Source organism: Muscardinus avellanarius (genome assembly GCF_963383645.1).
Source record: "Muscardinus avellanarius genome assembly, chromosome: 1".
NCBI lineage: Eukaryota > Metazoa > Chordata > Mammalia > Rodentia > Gliridae > Muscardinus > Muscardinus avellanarius.
Window position 1 is genome coordinate 157,990,814 of NC_137786.1, and position 21,634 is coordinate 158,012,447.

Sequence of the window (21,634 nt, forward strand, 5' to 3'; positions counted from 1 at the left end):
TGGCCCTTCCCAATTTTTAGGCAATGCCAAGAAGCTGGCCCAGGAGGTATTAGAGGCAAGCTGGGGCCTGAGTGGCCACTTACTGGCTGACGAAGGAGACTGCAGGCCAGTGCCCCAACCTATAAGGGTTCAAGCAGGGGTGGGAATGAGGTTGCAACCCCCAGGCAGCCCCATGTGTTTGTGGCTCTCCTTTTCCCTCCAATAAAGGCAGCTGAGCTCCCCAGCCAAGTCTGGTCTTGACTCCAGGCTCCAGCCTCTTGCAGTGGAAGCTCTACACAAACATGCCAGGGCAGATTCTGTCTGCGAACATGTGCAGTACCAAATCCACCATGCCCGGCCCTCGGGAAATCAAAGGGGTCCACAACACTGAAGCATGAGCAGCAAATAGATTGGTTTTACCTGTGAAATCAGTACCAAATAATGAACCCTAAATTGTTCGGCCAGACCATAAATATAGGAGATATAGGGAGCCAGAGGAACAATGCTCTGAGAGTTGGGTAGGGTTGATATTCCTGCTTTCCCCCTCCCCCCCTCACCAAAGCCCCTTATTGCCAGGGACACAGCCAGGCATTTAGACTCATACGATCACTGTTACCTCGAGTGCCACTTTGCCCCAGAAATGAAACTGGAGTTTCCTGTGGCTCTCCTGCCCTAAAATGCTTGGCTACCTTTGTCCTCCTCTCCTCTTCCATCCTCCCTGTGGCACATGAGATACTGATGTGTGAGCTACCAAGAAATCACTGTCGGCAACAGTTCACTCTTGCCGGATGTTACTCTCCTATTTACATTGGCTCTTAGCATAAAGCTCTAAGGACAAGGGCTGCCACACAGTCTGACATCCCCATGACACCTAGGCAGGCTGGGATGACTCAGCCTCTCCCCACCTGGCGAGTGGCAAGCACGGAACCACACAATAAATGTACTCTTGACCCTCCTGTGATGCCGTTTCTTTCAGGATCAACTTGCAAGGCTCCTGAGATTCCTAGATTTAAAGGAAAATCGATCTCTTCTGACTCATCCCACCATGTACTCTGTGTTCTCCCTTCCAGAGCTATCCACTGGGGAAATCCTGCTTAGTTTCTAAGTTCAAGGTCAAGGGCCATGTCCATTGTACCTACTGCGACCCTGCACACTTTCCTAGAGGAGGGAGCTTTCCTCCCTCACCCTCTCCCCTTTGGACTGTAAGCTCCTCCGAGGCAGGCACTGGGTCAAATTTATGTTGGTTTTCCTAAAGTCTTGCATAGTACCTGGTACACTAGGGACACTGTTAAACACTGGTAAGTGAGTCATCGATTTAACATTCCATGAGCAGGCCAAGAATCCTGCTCTGCAGAGAAGTTGCTCTGTGCGTCTTCTTGCTGCGGGAAGTCACATACCTTGTGGAGCTTGTCAGCATTGTCGTAGTAACCCTGCAGCTCCTGGTGAAGCACCCGGTTCTCCTCGGTCAGTATCTCCACCATTTGCTGGGCCCTCTCCACAATGGCAAAGGCATCTGGACCAAGCTGCTGGCTGGGGGAGGCGGCGGGCGGGGGCTGCGGAGCCGCCAGGGTCATGGGAAGCGGAAGTGGCAAGGAGACAGAGTGCAGTGGCCCGCCCACGGAGGACGTCTGAGAGGACATGGGACTGTGCTGCTGCACGGTGGATGGGAACGGAAGTTGGCATGGGCGGCTGCAAGGGAAGAAAAGACCAGCAATCAGACCCTGGGGGAAGTGGTGGGAGCAGGAAGGAAGTCCCAGGATAGATGCATTGTCGCTGACTTCCAGGTCAGAGGTCAACGTGGACATGGACTTCCTAGTCCCAGGCTGAGCAACAGGCTCCCTCACTCCTTCCACAGGTATTTGCTCTGCTCTTTCTCAGTCAGCACCGTGTTGGCTACTGGGGACACAGCAAACAAGACAGACTAGGTCCCTGCTCTCAGTTGTAGGAGAGTGAGCCATCAAGCAATAGAACAAGGCCCAGTACCAAAAATCAAGACGTACTCTTTCAAGAAAGGAATGACTGCATAGTTACTTCAGACTGAGAGGTCAGGAAAGGAGCCCGTGAGGGGTGGAGAGGTGGAGGTCAGAGCTGGGAATGTGGCTCTTGCCTGGCATGCTCAGGGCACTGCAACCAATCCAGCACCTTATGTACATACACAAAAAACATTAGAGTCAGAGCTGGAGCTAAGGCCTGAATGATAAATAAGAATGAAGGTGTGGTTTGGGTGGGAGGTAAAGAAGTGTCCAAGTAGGGGAATCAGCTAAGGTACAGAGCTCATGGCAGGAATTAACATGGTAAGAAGCAAATGGAAGAAAGCAAGCTGGTACAGAGCACAGCCAGCAAAGAGCAATGTCAAAAATGGCCAGAGAGACAGCAGGGCCTCGGTGAGCCAAGGGAGACGTCCCCTAAGAGTGCTCACAAAGGCCACAGGGTCTGCCTGTGCCAGGAGTGGTGCACAGAGAAGTGTGCAGCAGCAAGGATGGATGCACAGAGCCAATTGAGGCAGCCTCTGGGTGGCCTACGTGTGAAAGAAGAGGGCTCACAGGGCCAAAGTAAGAAAAGAAACCATGGGGCACTCCAGATTTGTTTTGCATACATCAAAGATCGGGAGAAAGCTGGGCATGGTGGTGCACGCTTGGAATTCCCCGTACTTGGGAGGCGGAGACAGGACATTGCGCAGGTTTGAAGCCAGCCGTGCTGGCTTAAGAGACCCTGTTTCCAAATTTTTAAAAAAGTATAAAAAAATTGGTCTGGGAGTGTATCATGGAGGTAGAAGGGCTTCCAGGAACCCCAATACCACCAAAAAAAAAAAAAAAAATCGGAAGAAAGAAAATGAGGAAAATAAAAAATTACTCCTAGATTTGGGGCTCTGTGCAAATGGATAGGCGTACCAGTTAATGAAATGAGAAAGTTGAGCAGAGGAGCTGGTTCCTGGTTTGTTTTGCTTTGAGGTTTGGAGATCAAGTCCAATTTTAGCCGTGATAGCTCAAATTCCAGGTAATGGCACTTACATTTGAAACCAGGAATGTTCATATGCTGTCTCTACCTGCTCACGAATCCCTCTGCTCTATTCTGTTTGCCTGTATCAGAAGAATTATTGCAATTTCTTTCAACTAAGCCATGAGTTCCCAACAACTTTTATAGGTTCAGGTATAAATAGCAAACATAGTCTTGATGTCTGGTTCTCCAACCACAGATGCATCCCTTCTACAGAGATAGGAAAATTGATTTTCTCGTTGACTTCTGCCTCTAGGTCTCCATCTGGAAACTGGAGGTGAGGTGTAAGAATTAGCAGCAATACAAACACCCCTAGTACCATGTGTCAAAGAGCAGAGTCCTCTGGAGGTCCAGCTGTTTCCAATCAGTGACAGTTACGTATTTTACCCTCTTTAACTTGTAGTCACGTATTTTACCCTCTTTAACTTGTAGTCATCCATAGCCAAAGCTCCCAGCACTACTTTGTTTTTCTCACCTGGCCCTATATTTTCTTTTTATTTGTTAGAATGTTTCTGGCCCTAACTGGCCTCCATTTCTCTTTTGTAAACATTTCTCACAGCCAGGATTCCTCTGAATGTCAGCAGTTAGCAACTAAATGTCAGACTCTAGGAGAATTGACAAGGGTCATGTTGGCCTTCACTGGGTGGATATGCAGACCTTCATTTTGCCTTCAGCCTGGGAGCCCCTTCCATTTCATTCTACAGTAACTGACACCTAAGTTGCCCGGGCAAGCAGAAATGTCACAGAACTCAAGAAATTCTTTATTTCATAAGTGAGCTTCACCTTTTGTGTGAGCTTCACCTTCTCAGATTTCAGACAGAAACGTTGGTCAGTGTTGAGAAGCAACCCATCTCTCCTTGTTCGCTACACACCCTGTACATAACTACTCAGCCTCCTCTTTAGCCTACATTTTGTACTTAGTTGAATCGGTGCCATGTCTACATGGAAGTGTGTGACCATACGTGTCATTCTGTGTGTTCTTGGAGGTTCAACTTCATCACAAGAGTGAAAGTCCGCTGGGTCGTACCTTAACACTGCCAACTTCCATACAAGGTTGCAAGACATCCCACCAACATGTACCCAAAACTGCACAGACCTGTTTCTGGGTAAGTCCTTTCTGTTAAATAGGCTTTCTGTTAAATAGGCTAAACCCTACAGTGTGTTTTCCATAAAAAGTTATCTTCCCAAGAGCCCAAACAACACAATTTATACCACAGCCTTTGAGTGAAAGGCAGGTGCCCCTTCCCACTTCCTGATCCTTCCCTTTACACTGTACACAAACTGGGGAAGACACAGCTGGTCTTGGAAGCAGAGAGGGATGGGTCTGCTCTCAGAAGAATCAGGGCTCCACCTAACCAGGGAAATTAAAGGCAGGGCTTCAACCTCCAACATTTATTTAACTATGGGGTTTGGATGTCACTTGTAATCAATGGCAGGCCATCTTCTCAGACCTCTTTTGCTGTTATGTAACAAGGAAAACCGAGAGGAGAGGCAGAAATGAGATGGCAGGGTCTTCCGGATGCTGGCCCAAGCTGGTGGTGATGGTAGGAGAATGCAAAAAATGTGTATGTGCCAAGTTAATAAGATGGGAGAACAGGGCTTCCAGAACTTTTATCATGGAGAGGGTACCAATCTATCACATGACTCAGCTTATGCACCCAACCTAACAACCCCCACCCCCCCATCCTGGGTGGTATGTCAATGGGAGAGCACAGAGCGCTCCCTGGCTCCCCAATTCAGCCAGACCACGTTGGTGGGCTCCAAGAGCTGTGCAAGGCAGGTCTGGGCTTAGTGTAAATGAGAGAAAAGAATAGAGAGAACAGGAAAATTTCACCCCAAGTCATACCAGTGCTATGAAACAGCCTGTTCATGGCTTGCAGAGATAATGCTATTGATGGGACAACATTAGGGAAAATATTTCCTAGTAATGGTGATAAAAAGAAAAGGAAGAAGGGGGTGAGAGGCGAAATTTACTATGAAATATGTATGACCATACTTTTATGCTGTAATTATGTATTTGTGAGACTATTTCCCCTATCCAATTGTGAAGTCAGAGAGCAAGCTTATTAGACATCCTGTGTCTCGGTTTCCTGGGACTAAATTTCACTTGTCTCATATAGCTGCCAAAGGATCTAAGGAATATGTTTAAGGTCTGGCACATAGTAAGTCCTGCACAAATCCAAGCTGCTATCCGATTCTTATCGCTATTATCATTGCATGCCACAGCCCCTAACAACAGAGCGTAGCATGGAGCATTCATGAGAGGCCCAGTACATTTTCCTGTTATGGCTAACATTTGCTGAGCACCTCAGACATTCCAGTCACTGTGGTATCTACTGCTCCAGGCATCATCTCATTCCTGACCTTTATAAAACAGGTATCGCAGTTGGTTTATTTAGACAAGGAAAACAAGGCACGGTATGTAACTAGAAAAATATTAAGAACAGATCAGCCAGAAAAAGTAAGAATATAAAAGAGCATGGGCATGCTGATTCCAGAGTCCCAGCAGCTCACTGCATATCCTGTGAAAACAAGGAGGGAAGGCAGCCATCCTGGGGTCCTCTGCTCCTGAGTTCCTAACACTCACCTGTGGCCAGGTCTGAGCCATTATCAATAATATCCACAATCCATACCCTAAATTATAGCTCCAGAACTTCCTGGAGGCTCAGGCAAACTTAGGGCAAGCATGAGGGTTAGAAATATCTCTGAGTGGTTTTCTTTGACTGTAACTTAAATCCAACAATGTCATCGCTTCATAGATGAATGTCTTATCCACTGAGCACATTCAGCTAACATTTACTGAGGGTCTGTGCTATGAGTCAGGTACTACACCCCCTCATCACCTTGTTTAACCCTCCCAAGAAGGGAGGCAGGCACCTATCTACCCTCATCTTCATGAGGAAACAGCTTGAAGTCAAACAGGTCCTACACTTTCCCCAAGGGACCAAATGAGCATTGGAACATCCTAGAAAGTGACCTTTATACATATAGCACTGAACTAACAATTTATATAAATACACCTGAGCTGGGTTGCCAGTGCATTTCCTCTTCAAGTCCACAGTTCTGTATGAGAAACAGGAATCACAGGATTTAAAGAGGGATAGCTAAAGGACTAGACAGCCTCTGAAGCTGGTCTTTCCTGTGACCATGTGGCCCAATCTGTGCACAGCCTGGATTCAGAACTCACACCCAGTTCTCTTCTCTGAACTTACAACTTCACTTGATCAGCCTCCTGCCACTGGCCTTGTGCCATCTGTTTTTAGAATTTCTATTTAAATACATGTGTGACTCCCCTAGTCATCAGGGTGCACGTCTTCTAACGGTAGGAAATGATGACTTACTCTGAGTTTGTACCCAGTAAATTCTTGTTGACTGATTTAGTCCCCAAGCTTGAGAGCAAGTTGAACTGCATTTGCTTGATGGGTTTCGAAAAAACAGATAAATCTTCAATAATGTATCATTAAGGAAGAGATCTCTGGCATTTAGATTGTTCTGCATACTACAGATAGGCCATGAAACCATAGATACCAGTATAATAACATCTCCATGACAATGCCCTGCTGTTCAGGTTGATCACAAAATGCAGCTCAGAACAGAATCAGCAAGATTTTTCGGTTTGAGGAAACAAGGCCATTAGTGACATCTGAGATGTCTAATCAACAGGCCATTTGTCCTTTCTGTAAACAACAAACTTCATGTTTGAACTTGTGTTTTTACATTATGCCTGTAAATAAAGGTACTATGAATCACACTGTACGTCCACCATGTTATTTAATTCTCACAAACTTGGGCATTCATTGGCTCTCGTTTTATATACAGTATTATTCTATTTTATAACTATGCACATTAAGGCTCAGAGGATCCACAGGACTAAATGAAATCTCAGAGTCATATACAGCAAAAAATGAACCCACATACTTCCACCACACCAAGTACCTGTCATGGTAACACAGATAGAACTATTCCTTAATATGGAGGGGGCGTCTCTTTCTTTAGTCCTGAGATTGAATTCTGGCTCTACAACTTTTTCCTGGTAACCATAAACACATTTTAAACCTCTTCTTCACCTTTAAATGCTGACAATACTAGCCATCTCACAGAGAAGTGATGAACTGATACATATAAAGCATTGCACTTAATGTCCATCTTCAGGAATCCTCTTAATAACTGTCAGTTTCTGTTATTACCACACTGTGAATAAAGGTGCCATGAAGAAAAGCAAAAGGTATGACTCTCAGGTCTCCCCTCCTTTTCAGAAACCAGGTGGTCAACATTAGGAACCACAGTCCCTAGTCAGTCCCTAATTCTTCTTCTTTTCTCTTTTTCTTTTTCTTTCTTCTCTTCACCTCTTTCTCTCTTTCTTTCTTTTGTTCTTTCATTCTTTCTTTCTTTCTTTCTTGTGTGTCTGTATGGTACTGGATCGAACCCAGCACTGCACCTGTGAGCTACACACCCAACCTTTATATATATATATATATATATATATATATATTTTTTTTTTTTTTTTTTTTTTTTTTTTTTTTTGCAGTACTGGGGATGGAACCCAGGGACATTCTACCTCTGAGCTACACCCCAGCCCTGGGACTTACTGAGTTGCAAAGGGCCTCATTAAGTAGTAGCTGAGGCTGTCCGCAAACTGCAGTCCTTCTGTCTCAGCCTCCCAAATACTGGGATTACACGCGTGAGCCACCACACCCAGCTCCCATCCCTTTTTATTTCTTGTTTTTGAAACAGGGTCTTGCTAGTCGCTAAGAGTCTCATTACTTGTTGTGGCTGTCTTCAAACTTGTGATCCTCCAACCTCAGCCTCCCAAGTAATGGAATTACAGGTGTGCACCACTATGCCCAGCTTATACAGTCCCTATTTCTAAAGCCTCGACAAGGAATCCCCGTGTGCTCCAGGAACACAGAACATGATGAAATGCAGAAACAGAGCCCAGTCTCAGGGCAATGTCAGTACACTCTCAGACAGACTCTCATTCCTTCCTGTCCTACGCTGTCAAAAGCAGTAGCCACTAGTCACACTTAGCTACTAAGCACTTGAAATGTGGCTAGTTTAAATTAAGATACACCCTGTGCCCAACAGACATCAAAATTCAAAGACTTAAGATAAAAAGTATAAAATATCTCATTAATAGTTTTTTTATATTGATTACCCACTGAAATGATATTTTGGAAATAATGGGTTACCTGCAATATGGTTTTTAAATGTTGAATTCAATGGATTAACTAAAATATCTTTTTAAATAAATTTCATCTGTTTCTTTTAACTTTTTAAAAAGTGGCTAGTAGAAAGTTTTATAGTAGTCACATGTCTCACTTTATATTTCTATTAACAGCGCTACTCTACACCATCCTACACATACACCTAAGGGCCTCACTTTGAAGGGCAGAATTCAGGGAACATTAGAACGAGTTAGGTCAACAGTCTGAGGGCCTCATTCCACATTAATGGGCATGAATGGAGATCATAAGTGGTACACAATATTATAAGCTCTGGGTTTACCTACTATTACACATCAGGCTCTGAGAATTTTTGCAATTTCCCTCAAGGTAGGAGAGCCTTAATAGAATCCCTTTGAATTTTCTTTTCTCAAACCCATGTAACTCCCCTATCTGAAACCTTTTGGTCATGTAGACACAGTACATCTCATGAACATTCAAATTAAGCCTTAACTCCTGGGTAAACTTAGATCAAAATTGTTGCTATGGGGGTGAATTCAGATAATCCTGTTTACAGAAGTCACTCCTTCAATGCACCACAGCTGGAATTGCATCAAATTTCCTGGGAAATTAATCCAAACTTGACCCTAACTACTATGGTGCTATTTCTCAGGACATACAGAGCCTTATCCTTGGCTTATCCAGCCATAATTCAGCCTAAAAACTGTAGAAACACCTGAGTTCTCATGCTGGTGTTCAAACACACAATTATGTGATGGATTTTAAGGTAGGCTGCATGGCCTCATTTTCACTAAATGTAAAGCAGATTTTATTTTATCCAACAGCCCTGGATCTGGTTTAGTTTTTGATCCCACACAGCAGTTCACTTTCATGACTATACAGACTGCAAATTATAATTCACACTTTGGAAGCACACAGACTTCCAAAATTATTCTCTCTCCTCTAGCCATATCTAACTCAAAGATGCTACTTTCTTCTTTCACACAGAGACCACTGGGAGTAAGACCTGCTGTCTGGTATGCTTCTTCATGTTAAACTACATTCTGGCTGTCCAGCCAGCCTGACAGGGCTTCCTTGAGGGCAGGTGTCACCTTTATGTTGCCACATAGTGTAATACAGGAGTTCTCTCCTCCCCCGTTCACTCCTTTCCTTCTTGCTGCACTGTCATTTGGAATATTCCCAAAGAATGACCTTTGCCTCTATTCTAAAATAAACAAACTCAGGACATCTTCTGGAAAATAATTCACAGTGCATTTTTTCAGAGAAACTGATGATTATGAGAACTGGTCATACTGCAGTTTCCCTCAATTAACACCAAATCCTGCACATGCCCTGCGCTGAAGAAAAGAAGGTGTTGCTGATGAAATGCCTGTGACAAGAAGCCAGCTCTGTAGAATGAAATCCATAGCACCTCTCTCTGACATCATCTTATAAGAAGGTGTTTTTATCAGTCTAGGACAGAAGGGCTGGCTCTTCTAAAGTATCTACACAGTGAAAATCAAATCAGTACATTCATAGATAAACAAAATATGAATAAACAGCTATTCCTCTTCTCTCTGCTTCCAGGAAGCTAGTAAATCAACCATACTGTGTTAAACCAGCAAGAGTGAGCCAAGAGAAAAGGAAAAGACAATTCCCAGGCTCAGAGAATAAAAATATATATAGTTTAAGTGTTCTTTTCATCAACAGGAGTCCCTACAAGTTCTTTTCCAAACTAATCCCACCCAAAACTTTGAAATTATTATTAAGTTAATATTTTTTATTTTCCATAATTAAAACAGTTAGTAATGTCTAAATAATATCTAAAGATAATACACAACAGTCCCCTGGTACCCAACTCCTAATGAATACAAACCAAAAGACAGACAAAAGCACACACTCTTGCAGCTGTCAACGAAGTTAAGTTTGCTTCCAGGCTCCAGGCTATCCTGGAGAAAAAGTGGCATCCAGATTTTTCCTCCTGGGGTCTGGAGTACTTACTTAATCCGTATTCTGGTCCTCCTGAAAAACACAGAGGTAGGCTGTGCCTGGGCTGAACATCATATGTAATGTATTCTACAAATCTGATTAGAAATTCACCAGATAGGTAATGCCAAGTGAAAACTTAAGTCTGTGTGTTCAATGCAATGTACAGTGGCTATGTGATTGATTCATGGAAGGTGCAAGGTACAGCAATGAGGTAAGCAATAAGTCTGCACCCCAGCTCTCGCATCACCATGCTATTGGCTATGACCCCATTACTGTCACCACTCTTTCTAGGCATCAGTTTTTATCATCTATGAGAAAAATAGGTATGTTGATCCTACCCACTCCTTAGAACTCTAGCAACTAAGTGTACCAACTGCACAATGAGCACTTGGTGAAGCTCGGTCCTCCTGCCACCACTGTTCCCTGTGTGAAGCTTGGTCCAGTGTTCCACCACTGTCACCCACTAGGGATGCAGACAGAGCTCTAGAAAATGAAAAACATGAGCAAGTGCTAGAGAAAACAGGCTTTAGTTTAAGCAGGAGCCATTAAAGTGTAGATCCTGCATAAGTTAAATCCTATGAACATGAAAAGCCAACTCTCAAGATCAAATACCTCTAACTAGTAAAACATACCACATAAAAAATTAACCTAGCTAGGATCTGCAAATTAAAACAGGGAGTTAACACCATTTTCCTCTTAAATTGGAAAGGCTGTTGTCATTACAATGACTAATGTTGGTCAAAGTGCAGTAAAACGGGCACTGCAATATTTTTACAAAGTTATCCAACATCAGAAGCCAATAAATGTACACTGTAATTTACACAATAGTTCTAGATAATGACTCTTAAAGAAGCAAGCCAAAGTGGGAAAATTTTGATATGCATGATGATGTTCACTGTTATTCATAAAGAAAGTGGAATAAATTACATACATTATAAGCTATATAGCAATAAAATGGATGGTTATGAAAATAATAAAGGATTGTAGAAAAACCTTTGTGAGACAATGCTACCTTAACAAGAGCTAAGATACTAAATTGAATATACTTCATGACTATAATGTGAAAAAATAATTTGTATAAGAAAATGTTAATAGTTGTATTTGGAATGTAGTATATTGATAAGTAACTTTTTGGCATCTCTAGTTTTCATTTCTTTTTAAATATAAAAAGATTTGTTTTAGGAAAAATACATGCATGCTTACTAATGTACTCCAAATCATACACTGGAATCCATACATGCGTTGCTTTTCATTGACAGTGCAGACTGCATAAGCCAAGTCACTTCTTATGGAAGTGCTCTGTTTCCCACAAAGTGAGTTAGAATTAATAACCACATACTATGGAGATGGGGAGAAGCAGATTCTCCATAGTAACTACAAATTCCTATTGTGTCCTCATTCCTACCCATTTCCACTTTCAGGTTAAGGGATAAAGCAAAGAAGAGCAAGAGGGAAACCAGAGCCTCTATCTCCAGGCAGCTCACATTCCCTGCAGGCCCTGCTCTAGAGCTTCCATCACCATCCACCACACTAGCACCCTGATGAGGGCCAGGGTGCTGCAAGTCAACTAAGCCTGGGCTAGTGACCTCTCCTGAGGGTTCCCATAAAGGCTTCTAAAACGGTTTACAGCATCCTCCAGACAACTCCATCTTCAGCACTTCAGAGCAACTGAGAGGATTTGTAAGTGATGATGAGTCAGGAATGAAGGAAAGGAACCCAATGTTTAATGTTCTTGTAAGGTCTAGACTTATCTCTTTGGACCTTTCTGTTTTTTGGTAAAAAGAAGTCAGGTCTCAACAGTATAATGGGTTGGAGTGAAGCTCTGAATATTCATTACCTTCTGAGCCCAGCATGAGGCAGGGAGATAGAGGTGACCTCAGAGGCCACCTCTCTGTCCAGTGCAGGAGTTTGTTTATTTATTTATTTATTTATTTATTTATTTATTTATTTGGTGGTACTGGGGTTCCTGGAAGCCCTTCTACCTCCAGGCTACACTCCCAGACCTATTTTATATTTTTGAAACAGGGTCTCTTACGCCAGCGCGGCTGGCTTCGAACCTGCGCGATCCTCCTGTCTCTGCCTCCCAAGCATGGGGATTACAAGCGTGCGCCACCACGCCCGGCCCCAGTGCAGGAGTTTATGCTATGATCTGTACATATCTCACAGCCTGCAACTTCCTAGACCATCACTATTAATGACAAACATAAATAACCCTGTAAGCACAGGGAACATGTCAGTGAAATTCAGAAGAGCTCTGCTTGTCTCTTTGGTCACAGGTGAGTTGAACATCACTCACTGCAGAGTTTCACTTTCCATCCTTAGAGTTTCGGGCTATGTTAAACGTGTCTGAAATAGGGCTGTGTGGATGCAACTTTGTTTACCCAGTCAGCCAAAGGCTGCGCCACTGGAGCCAAGCTGGCTAGCTGTGGGTGGGCTCACAAAGCGGCCTTACAGCTCTGGGGCCAGTCTCAATGGCCTTTCTGTTACATCTTCTCAGACCTTTTGATGTGTCGTGTCAATCCAGCTGCCAAGCCTGGCAACAAGCTCAAATGCCTCCCACCTTCCTTCTTTCTAATATTGTCATTTTGAGACAAATGACACTTTGCATTCAGAACCCAGTAGACCTCCAGGAAGTGCCTCCCTCCCCTTGACCCTTGGCCCACCTCATATCATGCATGTTGTCCAAGGACAAAAACCAGAACGACCCATTTCATGCACTCCAATTTAACAAATCGGGAAGCTAGCCACCCCTGTCGAGCTCCAGGGGCTGAGGGAAACGTTCCGGTGCAAGTGTGCAATGTCAGAAGCTCTCTAGGATTCTGCAGTAATGCCATGGACTAGTTTAAACAGCTAAGGTAAATCAATGTGATACAAATAAGAGATTTGAAAGATTTTAGTTAAAATTTCCCCTTTGACACAAGGAACTATAAAAGGGAAAGCAGAAGAGTTCCTGGGCCCTATCTTGGATTCCCCAGCAGAGTTGGATTATGCCCACATTAGAAAGGGTGCATTCTCAAGCCTGTCAAGGTCTAAAAGACTGCCAGACTGCATTCTCTCCCAGGCTCCAGTCATTCCCTTTTCAGAAGGTGGGCACTGGGGTGCCCAGAGCTGGGGTAGGGATGGGGGTCCAGAGCCACATGCCTAGCATTGGGGTCACATGGCAAACCCTGATTCATTCAACTTATTTGTTTTTGTGGTACTTGGGACTGAACCCAGGGGCATTCTACCTCTGAGTTATACTCCCAGGCCTATTTTTTTTTTTTAATTATGAAAGAGTCTCCCTAAGTTGCTGAGGGTCTCACTAAGCTGATGAAGCAGGCCTCGAACCTGTGGTCCTCCTGTTTCAGCCTCCCAAGTACTGGGGTTATAGGTGTGCACCACCATTCCATGCTTCTCATTCAATCTAGAAACAGATAAACCCTTTATGAGAATGACACATCCAATAATAGGCAGGGGCCCTCTGTCTGCTCATGTTCTGTACTTTTCTTTCGCAAGCTCGGCCACATCCACACACTGGCAACTCTCAAGTTGTCTCCTGAGAGCTGGTTTCCCACTGCACTCTTCCCAGCTGCCCTGTTCCTCAACTCCTTGTCTAACCAATCACAGAATACTGCCCATTCAACTCCACTGCCTCTCTTCACAGAGAATGTTCCTCTATTCCCACTGCCCTAAGCTTTGTCCACCCTCACACTTCTTGTCTGGACTACTAAAACTGTCCCTAAAGGACCCCAAGACCTCCACCACCATGTTCCCAGATTTATTGGCTTACCACCCTCTAATTAGCACCCCTCTGGGCACCACCGCTCCCTCATTTTTATTTGTATTCAATGCCCCCCAATTGCACATGAAGCTACTATTGTCCCCCATTAGTCTACCTGCCCCCGCATCCCCACACCACAAGGGCCAAGGGAATGTACATATGGCCTAATCCATCCTGTAATGCCATTGAAGTCAGCTATTAAAACCAACACACACTTCCTCCTTAAAGACATCATATTTCCTAAATGTTTATGGATACATTCTGAACTCCACTGCATGGCACTCTTAAGACTTGCATCAAGCGGTATCAACTTTCCTGTCCAAATATCCTCTGCCACATCTAAGCATAACTAGCACACCTGCGCTCTGCATTACTGTCATTCCAGACAAATTCGCATGGCCTTTCTGACTCAAGAAATGACACTCACTCTGCACAGTACATCCTGTTGCTCCATCTCTATCCAGGAACTCTTATTAATCCTTCAAGACCCCACTCAGATGCCACCTCCTCTGGGAAGCTCCCTCCAATCCCTCTAGTTGTGAGCCATACTAGCCTGCTGTTCCCCTATAATTCCTGCGTACCTCTACCCTAAGAAGCACACTGAATGGCAGTGATCTGTTTGGATACTGGCTTCCCCAGGGACAATGCTACAAGGTCCTTGGTGGCAGGAACCATATCTTTTCCTATGAACCTGGTACTGGGCTACACAAAGTATACACTCTGTAAGTGTAGCTAAATCCGTCAGTTAGCCAGAAGACACAATCAAGGGCAAAAATAGGAAGGAAGGTGAAAACGAAGGATGAAAAGATGCTAATGGTCAGAATACTCGAGCCCAGCCCCCAGCTGCTGCAGAGTCGTGTGCTGCAGACATTTATCAAACTCTCCAGGTTTTAATTTTCCATCCGTTGAATGGGGGAGAGGCTGTGTGATATCCAGTGTCTTTAACTCTTCCATTCTATCATTCAGTTTATTTTCCTTTAAAGTCTACAATAAAGACAGACTATAAAACCCTTTGGTAACAATATGACCCAGGAGTCTGGATGCTCCCCATAAGGCCAGCCAGGAGAACTTCTCCTTTGCAGGCCTCTAAACAGAGTTCCAGAGGCACTAGCAGCAGCCCTGTATTCACCAATCCTATTTCTCTGTTTTGTAGGCAATCTGCAGTTGCCCTCAACTCTTACCCTATGCATCTCGGCCCAAAAATAGCTTATTAAATATTATACACAAGAAAGTAAACCCTAACGAAAAAAACCCAACATGCCTTCAAAGTAATAAGTACTCAAAACGTGACTGGTGAATTTTGGAAAGCTGAGTTGACCCTCTAGGCTTGATAATCACCTGGTAACCCCGTACTCGGGGGGTGGCTGGTACCTCAGGACGGCCACTTCTGTTCTTGCAGGCTGAGGAGCAGGGTAAGGCTTGACCGTCTCATGGAGCATCCCAGGGTGCTGGTCACTGTAGAAGAGTCCGTGATCCTGGTTCTTGCTGACAGGCGACATCATTTGCTTGGTCTTGAAGGGATACTCAGGTGGGGGGCCACGAGGGTCCAACACTTTGCCAGCAGGCTGGGCTGGGGAGGGTCCGCCTCCTGCTTTGAAGCCCTTCCCGTTCCCTGAGCCAGGGAGGTGCTGCTTGGCCCCATTCCTCTCCAGCGACAGCTGCATGATTCTCTCGCTGAGGGAGCGGACGTGGCCCTGCTTCAGTTCTTTCAGCGCCTCGTCCTTGTGTGCCTGTCCGCTGTTGGCACGGTTCACCGTGGGCCTGCCCTCCGTGCGGGACTTTTGACTGGTGCCCCCAGCCACGTAGTAACCGTGGCCCACGGGCCCCTGCTGCTGCTGCTGCTGTTGCTGCTGCTGCCCCCTGAAGAACTGCGACTGGGCTTTGGCCTCCTCGTAGGTGGGCAGTTCCTCACTGTTCTGCTGGGACTGCGTGGACCGGACCTGTTTCTCCATCACCGTATTGTCCACCTGGTGTTCTTGACCCTGCGGTTCTTGGCGTGCTGACTGGTAGACCATTTGTGGGTCTTCTTGAGTGAGGTTCTCCGTGGAAGAAAAGTTGTTTGTAGGGTGGGCTGGTCCTGCACTCCCTGAGGCCTGGTGCTGAATGGCCAGCAGGTTCATGTTCTCGGTCGGGGTGCCATACCGCAGTTGTTCCTGGATCAGCCGCTGTAACACTGTGCCAGCTGCTGCATCCTCGGAACCTCTCATTTCCACCTCTGAGATCCTCAGGAAGTTCAGGGAGTGGAAGTTACAGTGAGGATCCTCAACTGGAAGATAAACATTGGGAAAAAGATATGAGGCTGTTTGCTCCCAAGGAGATGCGTACCTTTAGTATATGTTGAACAATTAACATTCTACCTACAGTAGCATTTAAGGATAAGATTTCAAATACACCATTTCCTCCATCTACTGAGCAATGTCTCATGGACCTGTTTCTCCTATTCACAGTGATACTACTCCTTCCTCTCCTTTCCCTTTCTTCCTATCCTATCCTTCAGCCCTCCATTTCCTTTAACTTCTCCAGAGGCCTCTTCTGTTCATCAGAGAAACATAGCCCAGTCTTTCTCACCTAAAAAATACAAAAACCATACTTGGGAGACTAAGATAGGAGAATTTCAGGTTATAGGCCAGCCTCATCAACTTAGCAAGACCCTGTTTCAAAATAAAAAATTATAAAAAGGGCCAGGGGTATATCTCAAAGGTAGAATGCCCCTGTGTTCCTCCCCAGTACCAAAACCAAAAACCAAAAAACAGCCCCATCATTCCCATATTAAAAAAAAAAAAGCCAAAACCAAAATCAAACACAAAGAAACCACCTTCTTTTAACCCTGCACCTCTCCTTTCCTTCTCTTGTCTCCAGTAAGCACTCTACACTTGCTGTCTCCAGGTTCCAAATGCTCCCTCTACTCTTCTGATTAGTAACCAAATCCCAGAGTTTTCCAGCTCTCATATTACACACCTAACCTTTCTGAAGCACTAGAGACAGATGATCACCCACCTCTTAAAATGCTCTCCTAATTTGTCATCCAGGAAGTGCCTCCTTCTGCCTCTCACACTCCTCTGGCTCCCTCTTCTACTCCGCACTTCCCCCCGCTTCATCCTGAGCGCTCTTCCAGGATCACTCAACAGAATCTCTACCCTCGCCTTCAACTCCTGAGTCAGGACCCTACATCTACACGGCAGCCAGCAGCTGCACGAGTCTCCCTCTCCCCACACGCTTACCCACACCCACCCCTGGGCCCCCACCCCAGCTACTTTTTGTCAAGCCAGAGTCTTAGGAGCTTTATATAATTTCTTCCTCTCCCTTACCCCCAACTTCCACTTAGTTACCACCTGTCAATCTGCCTCCTAAACACCTCCGTCAACCCTCTTAATTCCCACGCCAATCTCCAAGTTTATTATGAATGACTGCAACATAACTATAAGAACTATTTTAAAAATATGTATGATGTGTCAAGTATTGCACTAAACTCTCTCCATGTGTTAGTCTATTCCACATACAATCCTATGAAGCAGATATTAACTCCCCCAGATTACAGAAGACAAGAGGCTCAGAGAAGGTAAATCACAGAAACCGTAGAGGTCAGAAGAGGCACCGCCAGGATCTGACTCTAAATTTCTGTTCATTTCCCAACATTGCAACCACTGACATCTCAGATCCAGAGCATTCCAACGTGTCCTTATCTATACCCCTGACTCTAGTCTCACTTCCACTTCCAAACTCACCCCACCCCCAGGCCCCACCCCACTCTCCACGCTACCTTGAAAAATTGTTCCAACAGGAAAATCTAATCATATTACATATCTGCACAAAATCTCCCAATAATTAATTACAAGATGAAGCTGATATTCCATCCTATGCTGTAGCAGGCACTGCCCACCTACCCAGCAACATTTCATGTCACTCCTGCACTACACTGGTGGTAACTCCTCCGGTAATGCCTAGGCAGATATAGTTTCCGAGACACTCTCTCTACACCCCCTAGGCCTGTGCTGGCATTCTTCTCTTTCCTTAGAAAGAGACAATTCACCATGTCTCTTAGGAAATTCCAAGCTTTAAGTGGAAGCTCCAAAGCTACCTTCTGAGTCAAACTTTTCCTACTACAGTAGAGCAGGCGGGGGCCTCCTTCTCTAAACTTCCATCTGCATATGCTGACACGTGTATATAGTGTCAACACTTGCTGACAGTGGAGCAATTATCACTGTAGGTGGCAATTACTTATTCACACAAGACCCTAAACTCCACAAAAGCAAGACTCAAGTCTTCTCATCTGTGTTTCTCCAGCACACAGCTCAATGCCAGTGTCAACTATTTAGCCAGTAAAAGAATACCTACATGAGCCTCATGAAATAGAATGCCTAGTTTATTTTACAACACTATGAAGTACTAAGGATATTATGTAGAATTATGAAAACAAAAATTCCACCAGTTACTACTGGCATGAGCTTGAACAAATCACTTTACTCTGAGCCTCAATATCCTGTCTTGTAAATTGAGAGAAGTGGACTACAGCATCTCTAGACAGCCTGCAGTTCTATAGTTCCAAGCAACGGCAGCTCTATCTTATTGTACAGATATACAGAGAATACATTATTTCCCCCTCCCCCTACAAAAAAACCCCTTTCTTCCTCAAGTATATGTCTTTTTCTCATATGAACCATCCAACTAGAAATTTCCTATTTGCTTTTGACCCTTTCTCTCCTCTGTGCCTCACATTTAATCAACTGCCAAGCTAGATTTTTTTCATTCTATAATGCAATGAGGAAAAAATTAAAGTGGTGTGACTGCTTACAAGATATATATATATATATATATATATATATATATATATATATACTAATATATCTGTACATATGTTTACACAGACAGATATCACTGCAAGGTTTACAATTCTATTTTTGGCAAAGATTGCTAAGGGTTAAATCCCTTTTATTTTTTTGGTAATAAGATTTGAGATAGGGTGTAAGTAAATGACATTTTAGTGTCCTTGCAATAGCAAAAGGCAGCAGCTCTAAGTTGGCCACCTAATATTCTTTAGGAAATTTCATATTCATGATAGAATTCAGAATGAAGCCCTAATTTCCACACCAATGTGCTCTTCCATGAAGTCCTCAGTACCCCCCTCAACCCTCCCTGGGTGCCAGGTTTCTTCACCAGCTGCTGAGATATCGTGACTAGCTGCCTAAAACCTTCTGTGTCTAGCCTCTTCTTCCAATCCACACTGAACTTATTATCTGCTTTCTCTACTAGATTTCAAGCTCCTGTGGCAGAGAGAATTGTCTGCTATGACTGGGGCTGTATCCCTGTGCCCAGGGCAGTGCCCGATGCACAGAAGCATTCAGGAAATAACTGCTGAGCAAAATAAAGAATTTCACAGACTGGCTCCTGAAACTCAGCCTTCATCATGTGGCTCTCCTCTGCCCCGGGCAAAAATAAAAGAACTAAATATCTCACCTTTGTGACTTTAGGCAAATTATTTGCCTTCTTTGAACCTCTCTCCTCTAAAAAATAAGAGTCTAAAATATTTGCCTTGTGGAACATATGTGAAGTATACAGAGTCAAACTTATTCCTTACTCTAGAGACTATATAATATGTGGAATGAACACCCAAAATTTAACAATAAAAAGATATTACCAAAACTAAGTCCATACAAGATGAATTGCCAAATAATTGTAATAATGAACAACTCAAAAGACATATCAATGCAGTTCAACTAGGCTGCTCATTCATTCAACAAATACATACTGAGTTCATACATATGTGCAGGTACTGAAGTTAAGAGACTGAAGAGGACAGAACTCTTAGCCTCTCAGGGTAATGGATCTGAAAGGCTTAATAGATTAAGTATATTTAAATAAGAATAAAATTTTTAAAATAAAACTAGAATAAAAACTTGAATGAGTCAGGCATGGTAGTACATGCCTATAATCCAAGTACTTAAGAAGCTGAGACAGCCAGGTGTGGTGGCACACGCTTGTAATCCCCGCACTTGGGAGGCAGAGACAGGAGGATTGCGCAGGTTTAAAGCCAGTCGCACTGGCTTAAGAGACCCTGTTTCCAAATATAAAAAAATGTATAAAATAGGTCTGGGAGTGTATCCCAGAGGCAGAAGGGCTTCCAGGAACCCCAGTACCAAAAAAAAAAAAAGAAGCTGAGACAGGAGGATCGAAGGTTTCAAACTAGCCTCAATACCTTAGTGAGCTCTTCAGAAACTTAGTAAACCCGTTTTAAAATTAAAAAATGAAATGATTCTGAGGGCATAGCTCGGAGGTAGAATGTCCCTGGGTTCAATCCCCAGGAAAACACACACACACACACACACACACACACACAAAATGAAAACAAAAATATAACTCTAATGGAAAATGATTTATTTGGAAAAATAATAAATGGAATGGGTCTCAACAACCACAAAAACTATTGAATTCCTTTTTTACTGAAGAGAAAAATGAATTATTAGCACATCTGGCAAGAAATAATATCCTTCCCCTAATGTGGTTTTAAAGAATCCTTTGTAGTTTTACCAATTTCAAAAGCCCTCAGAAATAGGCAGGAAGTTTTTACCAAGGAGCAAAGTTCCTTCCCTACTACGGTCTTAAATGCTTTCTTCTATATTTCTGAATTACTTGCAAAAAAAAAAATAAATAAAGATGAAAGATTCTGAGAAAGGGTAGGTAAAACTGTTTAAAAATTAGAGAAAAATAGCGACTAAATGATGTAACTCTGAAGTTCCTCCATACTTAAATATGACTCTCAGAAAGAAATTCACATATTAGAGTAAATTAGTCTTATTAACATTATAACACAACATGAATGAAAATAAGGCACCTACCACAGACAACCAGTAATCCAATATGCTGAATATTTACTTACTTCTTTTTTTATTTTGTGATACTGGGGATAAGCCAAATGGGGCTCTACCACTGAGCTACAACCCTAGCCCTTTTTATTTTTTATTTTGAAAGGTCTCACTAAGTTACCATACACTGGCCTAGAACCTCCAGAGTCCTCTTATCTCAGCCTTCCAAGCACCAGTATGTTGATTTTTAGGATAAGAATAAAGAATACAGAAAAGTCTGAATTACAGTAGTCCCCTCTTATCCTTGGGCCATAAATTCCAAGACTTCCCAGGGATGCCTGAAACTGAGGATGGTACTGAACCCTACATATGCCACATTTTTCCCTATGGATGATAAAGTTTAATTTACAAATAGGTATGCTAAGAGTCTAATAAAAATAACTGATAATAAATGAAATAGAATTAAAACAATATTGTAATAAAAGTTCTTTAAGATGTATACATTTTTCTTTCTGGTTTTTTTTTTTTTTTTTTCACTTAGTACTTTCAGAGCACAGTTGACCTTGGGTAGCTGAAGTTGAGGAAAGTGAAATCTCAGAAAAGAGAAGACTACTGCACCAAAAGAGATAAAGAAAACATAAGGTCATTCTGCTTTCCCAATGCAAGCCAGAGAAAGGACTTACCAATTTTCTCCCTGACACTGCTGTTTGCCTCCACCGTCAAAACAGACGCTTCATGCCTCCCAGAGTAGAGCTGGAAGTCTGGGAAAAAGTAGTTGGGGTCTTCTATCTGCACAGGACTGCCGGGGCTGAAGCAGGTAGGAGGGGGAGCTGGGGAAAGGAAGTGGCATGTATGTTAGTGCCAATCAACTGCCCCCTCCTTCCTGTGTGATTCACGAGAGCCCAAAAGGCATTCTCCCACATTCTGACCCGCAGCGGGAGCGCCAT

At 43.7% G+C, this 21,634-nt stretch overlaps 1 protein-coding gene across 3 annotated transcripts in view; it reads right to left on the bottom strand.

Moving 5' to 3' along the window:
- AMOTL1 (angiomotin like 1) overlaps positions 1 to 21,634 on the bottom strand; it is a gene marked incomplete at both ends in the record, with an annotated part of 170,384 nt that overhangs the window by 52,194 nt on the left and 96,556 nt on the right. For all 3 annotated transcript variants that reach the window (XM_080711646.1, XM_080711644.1, XM_080711645.1), the window contains 3 exons: positions 1,377 to 1,668; positions 15,226 to 16,153; positions 21,371 to 21,517. In XM_080711646.1, the coding sequence (XP_080567772.1) occupies positions 1,377 to 1,668; positions 15,226 to 16,094 (1,161 nt within the window). The remainder of the gene's footprint in view (positions 1 to 1,376; positions 1,669 to 15,225; positions 16,154 to 21,370; positions 21,518 to 21,634) is intronic.